The sequence below is a fragment of the Ovis aries genome, chromosome 2 (assembly GCF_016772045.2).
Source record: "Ovis aries strain OAR_USU_Benz2616 breed Rambouillet chromosome 2, ARS-UI_Ramb_v3.0, whole genome shotgun sequence".
In the NCBI taxonomy this organism is placed as follows: Eukaryota; Metazoa; Chordata; class Mammalia; order Artiodactyla; family Bovidae; genus Ovis; species Ovis aries.
Window position 1 is genome coordinate 66,511,899 of NC_056055.1, and position 15,690 is coordinate 66,527,588.

Sequence of the window (15,690 nt, forward strand, 5' to 3'; positions counted from 1 at the left end):
CTTCCTCCTGGTTCTCTTGGAACATGGCTTCGCCGGAAGTCAGCCAGCAATGAAGTCTGACAACCCTGAGACCACCTTCCTGGAGAGATCATGTGTAAGTGGTTCAGGAGACAGGCCTAACTGAGCTCCCAGACAACTGCCAGCAGCAACTGCCAGTCACGTTTATGAGTTGGCACCAAAACACTCTTTTCATGGTTTTTCAATCTTTTCTGAAGAAAAGGCATTTTGCTTAAGAAGGAAAAGGGAAATTTTATGGAAACCTGTGAGGATGTAATAGAAGAGGTCGAGAAGGCTGAACAGGAAGGAAGCTGGCAATTCCAGAATGCCTTGGTAGAAGGAACTGCTCAACTATCTCCCCCTAGAATTTCTTCCATCTCTGGGTCACTCCAGATAAGATTAAAAGTCCTGAAGAGAGTTTGGTTGGCCCCAACTTGAGGCATCTGACAGCTCTTTGGTTGATCCAGTGTGATCAGATTTGCAAAGATGTAAAATTTACCAAGACCCGTGGTTGGTATAGGTGTGTAGAAACAGGCATTCTCACATGTGACTGTTGCAAGTAAGTTGTCTTGGCTTTTTCTGGAGGCTGATAGTACCCTAAGATACACACACACACCAAACACACACAACATATTCTTAAGGACATACTCTTCAATCAAGATATTTCACAATGTAGAATTTTTCTAAGAGAAAAAAAATTTAGTTAATTGAGTGATGATATAGATAATTGGTTATTTTATTATTGCTTGGAATAGCAACATTTGTTATTGTTGTTCAGTAGGGAAGCTAAGTCATGGCCGACTCTTTGCAACCCATGGACTGCAGCATGCTAGGTTACTCTGTCCCCAGCTATCTCCTGGAGTTTGTTCAAATTCATGTTCATTGAGTCAGTAATTCTATCCAACCATATCATCCTCTGTCTTCCCCTTCTCCTCCTGCCTCCAATCTTTCCCAGCATCACGGACTTTTCCAATGAGTCTACACTTTGCATCAAGTGGCCTAAGTTTTGGAGCTTCAGCTTCAGCATCAGTCCTTCCAATGAATATTCAGGGTTGATCTCCTTTAGGACTGACTATTCTAGTCTCCTTGCAGCCCAAGGGACCCTCGAGAGTCTCCTCCAGCACCACAGTTCAACAGCACCAAGTCTTTGGCTCTCAGCCTTCTTTATGGTCCAACTCTCACATCCATACACAAGGACTGGGGAAAAACCATAGCTCTGACTCTACAGACCTTTGCTTGCAAGGAGATATCTCTGCTTTTTAATATGCTGTCTGGGTTTGTCAATGCTTTTCTTCCTAGGAGCAAGCATCTTTTAATTTCATGGCTGCGATCACTGTCTGCAGTGATTTTGGAGCCCAAGAAAACAAAATCTGTCTCTGCTTCCACTTTTTCCCCTCTGTTTCCCTGAAATGATGGGACTGGTTGTCATGATCTTAGCTTTTTTAATGTTGAGTTTCAACCTAGCTTTTTCACTCTCCTCTTTTACTCACATCAAGAAGTTCTTTAGTTCCTCCTCAATTTCTGCCATTAGAGTGCTATCACCTGCATATCTGAGGTTGCAAAATTAGAATGTCCTAATCGTCCAACAGTAGGAAACTGTTTAAATAAATGATGATAAAGCCATATGCTAGAGTGCTTTATAGCCATTAGAAATTACGATGTAGTCCCATATTTGTTTACATAGATACATATCCATTGTGTACTATTATATGAAAAAAAGCAAGTTATATATAATATGTATAGTATGACCTTATTTTTGTAAAAATAGATACACACATATATGCACATTAAAAAATAATATATTCAAAACTATATTAAATTAGAGACCAACTCTATCTTAAGCAAAAGTTACACTACCAAAACCAAATTCAAAAATTTACTTCCCACACTCCAAAACCCAGAACAAAGTCTCCTTAATAAGATGGATGATCACTGTGTCTCCCTGGGGCCTCTCAAGGAAACAAATTCATTAAAAGGTAAGGTCAACTGCATTTCTTTGTACATGCTAAGTCACTTCAGTTGTTTCCAACTTTGCGACTCTATGGGCTATAGCCCACCAGTGCTCTGTCCATGGGATTCTTCAGGCAAGAATACTGGAGTGAGTTGCCATGCCCTCCTCCAGGGGATCTTCCCGACTCAGGGATCAAACCCACGTCTCTTATGTCACCTGCATTGGCAGGAAGGCATTTATCTCGGTTATCAATTATAGTGTCACCCTTCTAATTCTAAAGTATTTGTTTTCTAATTCACTTTGAATTGATTTGCTTACCTATTTCCCAGAAAGTAAAAATTCCCCCTCTTTTTACAAACACAAAGTTTACGGAAATTACAAAATTGGTCATGATAAAATTACGTGAGCATTCACTTAGAAAGAGAAATTGAATACGTACTCTGAACAAAACCATCATACAGATGTATGCTCCTGCTGCTAAGTCGCTTCAGTCATGCCCGACTCTGTACAACCCCATAGACGGCAGCCCACCCGGCTCCCCTGTCCCTGGGATTCTCCAGGCAAGAACACTGGAGTGGGTTGCCATGTCCTTCTCCAATGCATGAAAGTGAAAAGTGAAAGTGAAGCTGCTCAGTTGTGTCTGACTCTTAGCGACCCCATGGACTGCAGCCCACCAGGCTCCTCCGTCCATGGGATTTTCCAGGCAAGAGTACAGGAGTGGGTTGCCATTATCTTCTCTGATACAGATATATACCAAATACTAACATCTTTAAACAGGAGGACATTTAAAAATTAGATTCATAAAATTATAAAGAGTTCTTATAATTCTACTCAGTAGATTTTGAGAGTTTTTTCTGTCTACTCTACACACATGTCTATGGACCCAAGATTTAGTTTAAAGAGAAAGATGGAGTGGGTGGGGGGAGTTATTTAATTTTAATTTCTTAGTACGTAGAGAAGATAAAATCTCCTTAACTCAGGAAAACTGACCTCTGGTCAGGAAAATCAGTTTCATTCTGTGAGAGGAAAAAAAAGAGTAAAATAACAGAGAAATGACTATTTGGCTAAATAATTTTTTAAGGATGAGATAAAAAAGGAAAAGAAGAGGAAATTAGAAGGAATTAAAGCAAGTCCTGACCACAGGCATCTGTTGAGAAAGGAAAATCCCAAACGGGAGGAAGAAGAAAAAGAGAATGCTTACCTGTCTGATTTTGGCAGTGAACAGGAGAGAAAGAAATATCATCCAAGGCCACATACCCTCCTTTAGGACCATTGAAGGCAACTTCAAAAATAACCTGCAGAGGAGAAAGACATGTTACTTGTTTACATATTTTCTTTTAGGCTTAAATGCTTGTAACTATGACTTAAAATGGTGTGTTGGTTGAGCCAGGTATATAGGTATTTGAGCAGCTTCCCTCCCTCACAGTTTCTTCGGGGGAGAGTGACTACTAAGCCTTAAGTTGCATTTTATTGGTGGAATTTTCCCCCTCCTTTGCATGTCAAAGTACCTATATTACTTGCTGATAGAACTGCAGACTCAATAATCTGTTTTATGAACTTCAATTAAAGAGGCAGCATGCTGCTTGCAGAAGGTGATCCTGCCCTTCACAGAGCCCTAAGCCCTTTCCAGGTTCTCTTTTTCATGCATAAAATTCTACGTCCATCTGGACAAAGATGCAGCAATCAGAGATGATTACCTGATGCCTAAGGCAGAATCAGGCCCAGAACTCCAGTGTACAAATGCTAGGATTTCGGCATATCCTGACATGCTCAAATAGAGAGAAAATGGGATTATTAATGAGTTCAGGCTCCTTTAGTTATACTGTCTTCTCTGCCACCAGCTTTGAGTTCAATGGATGACTTTCTGCTTTCCATGGGGATCAAGTATGGTGAACACAACACTCACCTGTGTTGGGAAAACCACCGAAATATGCAGACTACCCTGCTGGATTGATAACATAAGATACGCTGTTGAGCAGGGGTGGAAATCCAAGTGCCCACCCAGGCCAGTTACATAATGTAAATGCGTGATATGGGTTTCATCTGATGCAGCAGGAAATGGTGTGAAATGGAGAGCCAGGCTCATCTACTGGGGGCAGCTGCTACTTAGCCTTGTCAGTTGCTGGCAGGTGCAAATTTAGGCCTAACATGCCTGGACTCACCAAATTGTCAAGAGGACTTGATCACTAGATTTTTATTTGAAATCTTCAGATTTTTCAATGTTGACAATTCATTCAAAAACTAAAACAAATATGTGTGCAAAATAAAACCAAACAAATACCACTATAGCAGCTAGACAAATCACTATAGGCTAGATCTGATCCATAGGCCTCTAGTCTTCACCCTCTGCTAAGGAGAATGGTGTCTTAGAGGCAGACAGACCAGAGTTCAAATCTTGTTGTGGTCACTTTACTAGGTGACCTTGGGGACATAGCTAACCCTTTCAGAGAAACACTTTTCTTGTTATAAAATAGACATTTTAACATCTTCCTTGTAGGACTGTAGATGTGATTAAATGAGATACTGTATATATAGATCCTATGGAGTCAGGTACATAACAAGCTCTGAACTAAATCCATGCCTTTTTCTCCAGGGTGACCCCCTCCTGAACTGGTATTCATATTTGAGTCTAGTTGGCCACTAATTAACTCTAGTTTGTCCCTTTTATCCTCTAGGTCTCAACTTCTTAATTTTTGAGAAGAGTTTGGATAAGATTGTCCGTTTCAGTTTTGACAACAGTGGTCCTTAGACACTTGGCCTCTCCAAAATCTAAGACAACCCTGGAAATTTGTCTCTGGCAATGGAGGAAGGGCTGAGAACCAAGGGGACAGATTTGGGTGAATGAGGAGGAGCAAATTCAGTTTACAAGCTCAACATAGGCCTATGACATTTCATTTTCAAGGTGATAAAGCCAACAACAGATTGATCTTACTGACTGATCTAAATACCCTTACTGAATAAGGATATTTCCAATCATAATTAGCAAATCACAGCCTCTGTGTCATTATGTTCTCTATTGTTCAGATATTTGTCTTCCTTTAAAAAATTCATTTGAGAATATGGGGACATTAAATTCGCTGATTTCCGCAGGGTAAGTTTCTTTTCTCGGAAATTACCAGGAGCCAATAATCCTGATGTAATGAGTCCCAACTGCCAGGGCAAATTCATGCATGTGTGACTCAAAAGGATATGTACTTAAGTTTAGTAGTAAACTTAAGCAGTAAACAGAAATGGTAACTTTTCAAGCACTGATTAAAAAGAAAATTCAGCGAAGTCTCACTCGTATAAATGTTGCCCCAGGAGTTTACGGTTGGATGAAAAGAATTTGCAAGGACAACGCCTTCACTGTGCATGTGACTTGTGACTCTAATAGAAGGAAAACTTTCTCAAGCAGCATGTGAATTTCTTTTTCTCCTTGTAACCCACACTCACAGAAACTTTTCCACTGGGCTGCAAGAGCAAATCAAGGCCTGGCTAGACTTTGGAATAGGAAATAGCACACATACTACAAAAGTCCCCTCTCTGGGGCTGTCTGGGGTAGGGGGAATTGGAAGAAGGAAAGGGAGGGGCAGGCACACAGTCCATGGACAGAACACTTCTGAAACCGAGACCCCACCCCAAGACTCACTGAAACACCACATCAGGTGAGCAGATGGCACTACTGAAAAGCATCCAAAGGATCATCGGCCTCTTTTGCACTCTAAACGGAACTAGGCAAGATACTGCAAAAAGTGCAAAGTGAAAGCCGGGGATGTTCACAAGCTGTGGGGACTAAGACTCTCTTTAGAGCTCCAGATCTGCAACCACAGAGCTCCCCTCTTCCTTCAAATTTAAATCAGATTTAGTGCAGGAAACTTTCTCAGCACCCTGGCACTCCCCAGTGGTGTGACCTAGAACAAAACAGCAAACATCTTGCACTTTGCATTTCCTCCTCTTTCATCTGGAATACGGGGATAATTTTATCTACTTGGTTGGACTGTTGTCAGTACAGAAATACATGCGTGCGTGTGCGTGTGTGTGTGCGTGTGTGTGCTCAGTTGTGTCTGACTCTTTGCAACCCCATGGACTGTAGTCCGCCAGGCTCCTCTGCCCATGGGATTTCCCAGGCATGAATACTGGAGTGGGGGGTCTCCAGGGGGTCTTCCCAAATCAGGGACTGAACCCGAGTCTCTTGCGTCTCCTGCACTGGCAGGCAGAATCTTTACCACTGTGTCACCTAGGAAGCCCAGAATACATGTATAGATATGTATTAACAGATGTGCTTACAAAAAGGTCTTCAAGGATGAATACCAAGATGTTAGTTCTTTTCTTTGCAGGGCTGGTGTAGGGCGTTTTAGTTTGTTTTGCTTCTCTGAATTTTCTAATTCTTTTGCACTCCACATTTACCACTCATGTAAATGAATAGTTTTAAACCATAAAAAGTTTAGAGGCCCCAAGGCTTGTTTCAAATTAGGGGCAAAATCATATTTATTTCTGACTTTTATGATGTTATTTATACTACAAAGGAGAAAAGAAAAAATTAGTCTTTTTTTTTTTTTTTAATTTAGAAGGAGTGTTCCCTCAGGTAAGAGGAACCTTCACAGCTGCTGTCAGGAGCTGAAGTTTGAGAGTGAGATTCACGTAGAAGGAGTTTCACTAATCTCATCTGAACTCACATGACCACAGTGCAAGTTCAGAGGGAGAGTGTGGCCAAGAAATCTAGTTGGTTGACTGGCTTTCCCATGTTTGTCTTTATTAAGAAACACTCTTCTAGAAAATGAAGTGATAGAGGAGGAAGGCAGAGAGAATACAGAGGAAGGGAGAAAAGTGGGAGAGGCCAAGGAAGGGAAAAGGGAGATGGAGACTGAGACACAAAGGAGGAGGGATGAGTGTGAGGCTGCAGTGTCTCCTGCGCCACGTCTGGGTGCGGTGGCATCTCTGCAGAGTGGCCAGGCCAGGGCACACCAGGCACACGTACCTCCTTGGGGTATGGGGCACTGAACTCCACCTCAGCAAGGTTCCAGACAGCATTCCCTGGGTCGCCCGCTTTCCAGATCTCCTCATAGAGGCCAGCTGCATCCCTCGTGTACACAGAGAAGATGTTGCCATTCCTCTGCTGGAGTTGGTAATAAAATGACAGGCAGCCAGACATGGGGGCCGTGGTCATCGGGGAGATGAGCTGGGCCACCTCCTGGAAGTGCTTGATGTAGACAGAGTCCACGTACATGTAATGGCCTGAAATTGCACAGAGAAAACAACCTAAGACAGGGAGACAGATTCTCAGACGCAACTACACAATTTGGGATTTACTTGAAAATAACCCGGTGGGGAGAGGAAGAGAGTGAGCTGTAGATGAAAGAAGTTTGGCAATAGGTTGATGAAAGTTGCCGCTGGGAGATAAGTAGTGGAGTTTACTGTGCTCTGCTTAATATAAGGACCATTCTTTCCCTTTCCTTTACCCTTGACTGAAGTAAAACATACATATAGAAAGGTAGGTATGTCATCTGTAAAGCGTTTGAATGTTTATAAGCTGAACACAGTTGAGAAAAAAAGCAGAATGTGACCCCGACGGCTCCTCCAACAAGCCTTCGAGTGATAAGGTTTCTAAGAGCACGCCAAGCGCACCATCTGTTCTCCTCTACATCTTTGCCACATACATGTAATGTCACTGTGCGTTCTTTCAGTGAAACAGAGATTTCGAATTCAAACTAGATGACAATTTGTGCCTCTTTAATAGGGCATGTGGGTCAGTCAACACTGTCGACAGGGTTAGGATTTGGGAAGTTGAACTTGGGACCAAGCCCCCTTCCCTCAATGGTTGGCAAGGCCTTGGCGGACTTCAGACCTAATAGCTGATCTTCATTAGAGGCATTTTGGTAAAATAAAGAAAAAGAGAGGTGGAAGTGGGAGAACCTGGATTTTGGCATTAAACGCACTGGCTTTGAATCCAGCGCTACATCTTATGCCCTGTGACTTTGAGCAAGTGACGGAATATCTCTGGACTTCACCTTCCTGATCTCTAGAATAAGAATCAAATATTTCTCTCACAGGGTTGATCTGAATGTTAAATGAGATTGTGTATGTGAAGTGGTTAGTGTGTACCTGGCACATTATAATTGCCTAAGATAATTATAATGAAGTAAAGGAATGCCATTGGTGTTTTTATACCATGCACCTCCCTTATGGTACCATTAGTATCAGCAATTTAATTTATTTATTAGTCTAAATTTATTTGAGCTGCAGTGACAGAGGCGTGTGAGGCAATGCAGCTGTGATAGAATGGCCTTTCTATTTATAAGCTCAGAACAATTACAGCTTAATGTCTTTGCTTTTATTACATGGTACCTGGTTTATAATCTTTCCTTTTATCACCAGCAAAATAGCAGTAAGTATATTAGGAAGAATATATGCATTCACATGCTGGACACTTGCTTTGCAGCTAACACACCGCCTGGAATGTGATGGGCCCTCAACAACTGGTGATTCAAAGCAGAAACATGGTCTCAGAACAATCCTCACTGCAATATGGCAGAGGGGAAAGGTGGATAAATCAAAGCTCCTTTCTCCTGGTAGCAAATTGTTCAACCCACTCTGAAAAATCTCCCTGGCTTAAATAGAATTGTCTGACTATCTTGCCAAGCCATGAGACTGTGAATAAACAGAAATCACAAACTCAGATGATCAGAGGAGTCAGTCAGATCAAGTGTATGTCTGAAGTGGAGTGGGTCAGGGAGAAAATGGAGAGTAATGGATTAGCCGCCAACAGTGGAAATCACATTTCACCAGCAACGGGAAGCAGATATCAAATTCCCCTGAAAACAATCAGAAAATCTGATAGTGCTGGGTCTGTATTCTTGGCCTGTGACAGCCAGCTGGGGGTGAGGGGTGCTGGCCCTGTGCGTGGACCCGTGCTCCTTCCTGAGAGCCCATCCCTCTACTTCCTGCCGATGCCCTCATATCAGCCAGGGGCTGCAGGCTTCTCCCGCTGAAACTCAAAATCCAGATTTTTTCTGGCAAATCCATTGATTTAAAAATGATACCACCCCTATTATTTTGTTAGGGTTACCATAACAGTATCTTAAACTGGATGGCTGAAACTAAAGAAATTTGTTGTTCCACAATTCGGGAGGCTAGAAGTCCAAGGTCAAGGTATGGGAACAATTAGTTTCCTCTGACAGATGTCAGGGAGACCCTGTTCTATGCTTCTCTCCTAGCTTCCATGGCATTGGCAACCTTTGACCCTGACTGATAGATCTCTGCCTTCAGAGATCACATGGTCACATGGTATTCTCCCTTCTAAGCTTGTATCTCTCTGTGGCCACATTTCCCTTTTTTTCATACTGGACTTGGGCGGGGCCAGGGCCCACCCCACTTTAGTATGACCTCATCTTAACCAATTAATCTTCAATGACCCCATTTCCATTCCCCCATTCTGAAGTTCTGGGGGTTAGGACTTTAACATATGGATTTTGAAGAAATACAATTCAACCTATAACACCTGCCATCACAATTTTTTAAACTTTGTGAGTGCCAAATAAACGTAACTGCAAGACTGGCAGCAGCTGATGAGCTCCCAGTTGGCTGCCTCTGGGGAGGGATTTTAAAGGAAGAATCAGAATGTTGGACTGAGCAGAATCCAGGAACTTCTGATGAGGAGGCAAGGCCACAAGCAGCCCTCCTAAGCTCAGTGTCCTCTGAAGCACTGCTGGTGGCCAGACAGACATGAAGAAGGAATTCAGTCTACCCAGGTGAAGCACACCTCCAAAACTCCAGGAGACCTCAGGACGTCTAGGAGACCTCACAAATCCACTGGAAAGTATTTGTTCTGTTTCCAGAGTACATGTTTAGGAGCAATGTCTCACACTCCTTCTCATTATGAATATATTTTCCTCACAGCTGACAGATATCTGACAGTGGTTCTTAAAGGCTACTTACTCACCTCCTGGGTGGACAAAATTTAAATACCTGAATTTGCAGCTAGTGCCTAGTTAACAACCGATGCACAAGACATGAGGCCAGTGAACCACAGTCCCACTCCTGCTCCCAAACAACAGCAAACACAATGTGACCTGCCCAAAGTGAGTCAGAGAGGCTGCTGGGAATCTGACCAAGCCTGCTGACACCAAGTCTCGGATGGAACCACTAGACCAGACCACAATCTATTGCCTCCCCACCCTTTCCTCTCTGTCATTCACTTGTTGCCAAAGTTGGGTACTATTTACTATCTGAGTAAGACACTTTCTGACTGGGAAACAGAAGGTAACTCATCAGAAGCATATCATCTCAGTTGAAGGAATGTGGATGATTCAGAAATCACCAGGTGTCAGCCCCAGGAGGCTGGGCCAGAGGAATGACCACCAGCCCGGCTGAATATGTGTCTTCACGTACAATCTGCTGTGCGGTTGGGAGCAGGTGGTGGTGCAGGCACTGTTTTGTGTATCCTTCCAAGGGGAATGAAGAAGGCAGCCTAGAGTGCTTGGAAAATTATGGCCAGTGTCTTATAAGAACTTTTCTGCCCAGCTCAATGAGGCCAATTCCTCAACTGATCCAGGGTTCTGGAACCTCCAGAATCTCTAGAAGAAGCCTTTTAGAAAGAAAAATCAGATCCTTTATCTCTGAGTAGATTAAACTAGGTATAGATAGATCTTAGGTGGAAAGGATCCTTATAATCAACCAAACCGTTGGGGATCCTATTAAAAGAGCAAAACTCTCTGTGACCCAAGCCAAAGCTCAGGCCCTCTGGCAAAATGCCTGTGCTAAGAACACACGCACACTCTCTTCTGAAGAGGGCTTCCCTCCTTTCTTGCAGTAGCTCTCTGTATTAGCTCAACGTTTCATGTGGAACCAGTGGCTCACTGGTAGTCAGCCATTTCCCCTTGAATTAGGGAAAGAACTTTGAAGGCAGCTCCTGAACTTCTATTTTCAAACAGTGTGGCTAACCAGCATTCCACAGAGATTGCCCTTGGCTTGGCTGCGATGCCAGTGGCACCCTCTGACTCAGCTGTGATTCAGTCCTATTGGCCACATTTGTGCTCCAGTTGCGGTGTCTGCATCTGTGTCACGGTTGTCTGGATGAGCTGTCTTCTGGGTGTGGGGGAAGACCCAGAGAAAGGCATGCCAGTGGGTCTGCTGCCACTGTGAGGAGGCAGCACCCAAAGGCATCTAGTTACCATGCCCGCTCTCCAGTCTACAGGTCTGGCAGTTACCTGCTAAACCTTTAGTTCCAAGGGTTTGGTTAAATTTTACTATAATAGAGTCTGACTCTACAGTAGAGTCAGTATATGAAGTGGGACTTCTAGTTTCTGCTAAGATCTCAGTGATAAGAACAATGGGGCACAAGGCCCTCTATTTTCTACACGGTGGTGCTAAACTATCCCTGTTGTATATGCTACATTGTGGCAGACCTGGAATCTAAACCTGCTCTACCAGATTAGACCCTTTCACCTCCCCGCTAATCCTAACCCTCCCTCCTCACCCCGCCTCTGCCGGCCTGTATATATGAGAAGGCCAAGGAGGGATCAGAGAGACTGGAGGCAGAGTTTCTTTGAAGAGACCTGTGGAGCTGACCTGCCATGTGTTTCCTTTTGATCCCCCAAGGGAATGGGAGGGGATTGCTTCCCCTTTCTTACCTTTACCAAGGGAGGGGGTTTCAGAGAACCACTTGCAGAGAAGATAGGGGAGGGAAACTACCATCTAATCTCATCCCACCCATGCTTGCAAGCTCCTGGGTTCTGAGCCAGAACCCAGGGCCTTGAGAGGAGGGTGGGAGCTACTGAGAGAACTCCAGGGGTAACTGGAGTTTGTGGGTTGCAGAGGCTGGGCCTCTGTATCAGAGCCTTGACGGCATGCAGCTAGAGGCTGTAGGGACCTGGAGGTAGAAGGGACAGAAAGGATTTTTGTTGCCAGTGAGCTGGACTTCTAGAGTTTGATGGGGGAGACATCTGAGTTTTCCCGAAGCCTAGGTGGAAAACTCAGAAGGTAGCTGGGCTAGAGTGCCTGAAAGGACTCTTCTCAAAAGGACTGCATCCAGGGCGGTAACCCTAACAAAAAGGGGCTGGTGGAGTCTACCCCGTAACAAGCACTAAGGGGGATTCACAGATGGCCAGTCAGAGTGCATCATTTTTGTCACTGGCTATGAGAGACATAGCCAGCATCCAGCCACCTGCAGCATGAAGGTCATCGACTCCAGATTAAACAGCACAGGTCACATGTGACCTTTCGTCCCCTTCCCTTTCCCATCTTGCCTCCCCCAACCCTGGAGAAGCCAGAAGCAGCATCGTGAGTGGGGGAAGACGAAGAAAAGACCAAAGGGAAGAAGTGTGAAGAAGTAAAGCCCAATCCCTTCTCTACAGCTGATCTGTGTTCTGGTTGAAGGATCGGAAATTGGGGTTCCGAATCAACTGAACTTAATCCTTAAAAATGAGGCGGTTTGTTAATATCAGAAGGTGCCTGGAAAGCCATGGTGAAGTCACCCAAGGACAGAGAAAGGAGGTCCAGCAGAGCTTGCACAAAGGTAATGGTGAGAAAATTAATAAAGCTGCTTCCCTGCTGAGTGCTTTTGCGATGAGCCAAATGGATCGGTGCAGAGAGAGAACGAATAAGTGCTGTGAAGATGATGCTTGAACTCAATCCAAAGTGAAACGAGGAAAGAATGTTGTGAGTTATGGAAAGATGATCCATCCATCTCAGGGTCTTTGATGGAGTAAAACAACTCTGACCTTATTCTACATTTTGAAACTTTGTTCAGCTCCTTCTGTAGCAGCACCGTATGCAGACCTGATTTCTAAAATTTTAGCAAAGGAACAGATTTCCCTCATTATCTTTCCAGCAATTATCTTCTTTTTGCTAAGACATGTAGGAAACAGTAATGATCTGAGCTGTCAGTAGCTTATCCCCTGAAGGATTTTGTTTCACTTCATAAAATATTAACAAAGGAGAGAAATCTACATGTGATGAATGCAAATTGAGTAAGAAAAAGCAAGATAATAGCCCAGCCCCTCCAGGAGTCTATCACACTCCTACTGCATTAGTCATTTCCACCATAAGTCAAGAATTTGAACACACAGTGATCGTTTGAAAAATCTGACTCACTGTTTGAGGCTGTTAAAAACACACAGACAAGTGAAGGAAAACTGACATCCACACAATATTTTTCAGATATTACTTTCACTGTTCTCTTTTCTAAAACACGTAGGCCAGAGCCCTCCAGAGAAGACTTCCTTCGGCATCTCTGCAGCTCTGAAGTTTCTGAACAGGCACATAGCTTCCCTCACCCCTGCTGTTTGTTTCTCCAGTTTTTACCTGAAAGCAAAAGCATAAGCTGCTTCCAGGATATGAATGAACAGGAGATGAGTTTATATAGAGCCAAATCTGCTGCTGCGGGCAGACAGCTGAACCATTTAATCTTTCCTCTGCCACCCAAATTGACGGAGCTCAAGGAAAATCAATATACCTGGTAGAAGGCAAATGTAATAAGAAAGGCAGCCTTTCTCTTATTTAGAGCATTGGAGGCTTTTTTTCCCCAAGAGTAATCCTGGTCAAACCTTTGAGTCGTATGAGCAAAAAGTGTTTCAAATAAAAAATTTAAGAATTTTTAGAACTCATCTTTTTTAGCCCCATCCTATGTAGGGAGAAGCCTCACCTAGGAGTCTAAGCGTAAGGAGTGTGAATGTCTGTGTGTGTTGGGTGGAAATGAGAAGGCTCTTTGGTTATTCATTGGGCAATACCTTACTCCAAAAAGAGAAGCCAAAGTGAGATAGCAGAGAACAGTTGGAAGAAGTGAATGGAAGGTAGGCATCCAGGCTTCCTGCTGATCACAAGCAGAAATACAACCTAGGATCTAGGCCCTATGCTGCCATTATCACATGTGCCACCATCTTTAAACACTCCAAACATCAAAGAAACTATCTATTCTCATGCCTGGACACCTCTGCATGCACTATTCTTGTCTTCTCCTTATCCATCAGGCCAAGTATCAGTTCTGATATGACTTCCTGTAGAAAGCCTTCCCCAAATTCCAAAACCAAGGTGGTCTTTTATTTTCTGTGGTCCCATACCATTTATTTCATAATTCTACTAATCATACATCCCTATGCATATTTACATAGTATCTCAGTATTTGAACATTTTGAGAAAGGCCATAATATATGTTAACACAGAAGTATATTAAAGGCACTGAGAAGCCATCAAATAGAGGTGTCTGTTGAGCATTCTTTAGCTCAGCATTTCCCCAGTTTACTTGATGACATATATAGCCCTTCTTCTTACATAAAGATTATTATACTCAAATAGTGGCATTCTAGGGAACAGTTGGAAGTTTTTGTATCACTAGGTTATGCAAGAATACCTGTTCTATAAAGAGGGCTTATTATGTATTTGTTGAATGAATGAATGAGTGATCAGTGAAAAAGCCTCATTGTGATCAATGAAGAAGGCTCTGACTAGGCTGATTATAATTCAGGATTGCTGGAAGCAGGTAAAAGTCTCCCTAGAGTTCGTCCCTTCAGTTCAGTTCAGTTCAGTCACTAGTCATGCCCGAATCTTTGTGACCCCATGAACTGCAGCACGCCAGGCCTCCCTGTCCATCACCAACTCCCAGAGTTCACCCAAACCCATGACCATTGAGTCGGTGATGCCATCCAACCATCTCATCCTCTGTCATCCCCTTTTCCTCCCGCCCTCAGTCTTTCCCAGCATCAGGGTCTTTTCAAATGAGTCAGCTCTTTGCATCAGGTGGCCAAAGTATTGGAGTTTCAGCTTTAGCATCAGTCCTTCCAATGAACACCCTGGGCTGATCTCCTTTAGGATTGACTGGTTGGCTCTCCTTGCAGTCCAAGGGACTCTTAAGAGTCTTCTCCAACACCACAGTTCAAAAGCATCAATTCTTCGGGGCTCAGCTTTCTTCACAGTCCAACTCTCACATCCATACATGACTGCTTCAGGCTCAGGCTCAAATACTTCGTTGGGCCTTCATACTGATGTCAGAGGACTAAGCAAAGCTAGTGGGCAAAGCTGCCTGTCTTTGGGAGCAGTTCTAGAATAGCCAAGGAAGAAGAGAAAAGATAGGAAAAACGGAGAGGAAGAGATGGGATGGGGAGAGGGAATAAGAGGAGAGCAGTGAGTGCCTACGGCAGGGCTGACATGCTCTGCCACCAAGTCTTTGCGCTCCTCAGGGATGACCACACCATCACGCCTTGATATAGACGTTAGAAAATCTACTGGTCAGGATATTAGGGGGTCCTCTTTTTCTCATTCCTTACTCCCTTTAATTCTCTTTTTTCTTTTTTCTAATGCCAAATGCAATGTGTTTATACATATTAAGGAGGGACTCAAGGCATTTTATTTTTAAAATTAATTTTTATTGGTGTATAGTTGACTTAAAGCCAACTTTTTTTTTTTGGCTTAAACTTTGGAAAAGTTGGCTTAAAGCTCAATATTCTGAAAACGAAGATCATGGCATCCGGTCCCATCACTTCATGGGAAACAGACGGGGAAACAGTGGAAACAGTGTCAAACTTTATTTTTTGGGCTCCAAAATCACTTCAGATGGTGACTGCAGCCATGAAATTAAAAGACGCTTACTCCGTGGAAGAAAAGTTATGACCAATCTAGATAGCATATTCAAAAGCAGAGACATTACTTTGCCAACAAAGGTCCATCTAGTCAAGGCTATGGTTTTTCCAGTGGTCATGTATGGATGTGAGAGTTGGACCATAAAGAAAGCTGAGTGCCGAAGAATTGATGCTTTTGAACTGTAGTGTTGG

General features: G+C 43.4%; 1 protein-coding gene across 4 annotated transcripts in view; it reads right to left on the reverse strand.

Annotated features, from left to right (window-relative positions):
- Nucleotides 1-15,690, reverse strand: part of MAMDC2 (MAM domain containing 2) — a 170,517-nt gene that overhangs the window by 71,480 nt on the left and 83,347 nt on the right. For all 4 annotated transcript variants that reach the window (XM_004004323.5, XM_060409383.1, XM_060409384.1 and 1 more), the window contains exons 6-7: nt 6,906-7,162; nt 3,150-3,243 (exon numbers count right to left, since the gene is read on the reverse strand). In XM_004004323.5, the coding sequence (XP_004004372.1) occupies nt 3,150-3,243; nt 6,906-7,162 (351 nt within the window). The remainder of the gene's footprint in view (nt 1-3,149; nt 3,244-6,905; nt 7,163-15,690) is intronic.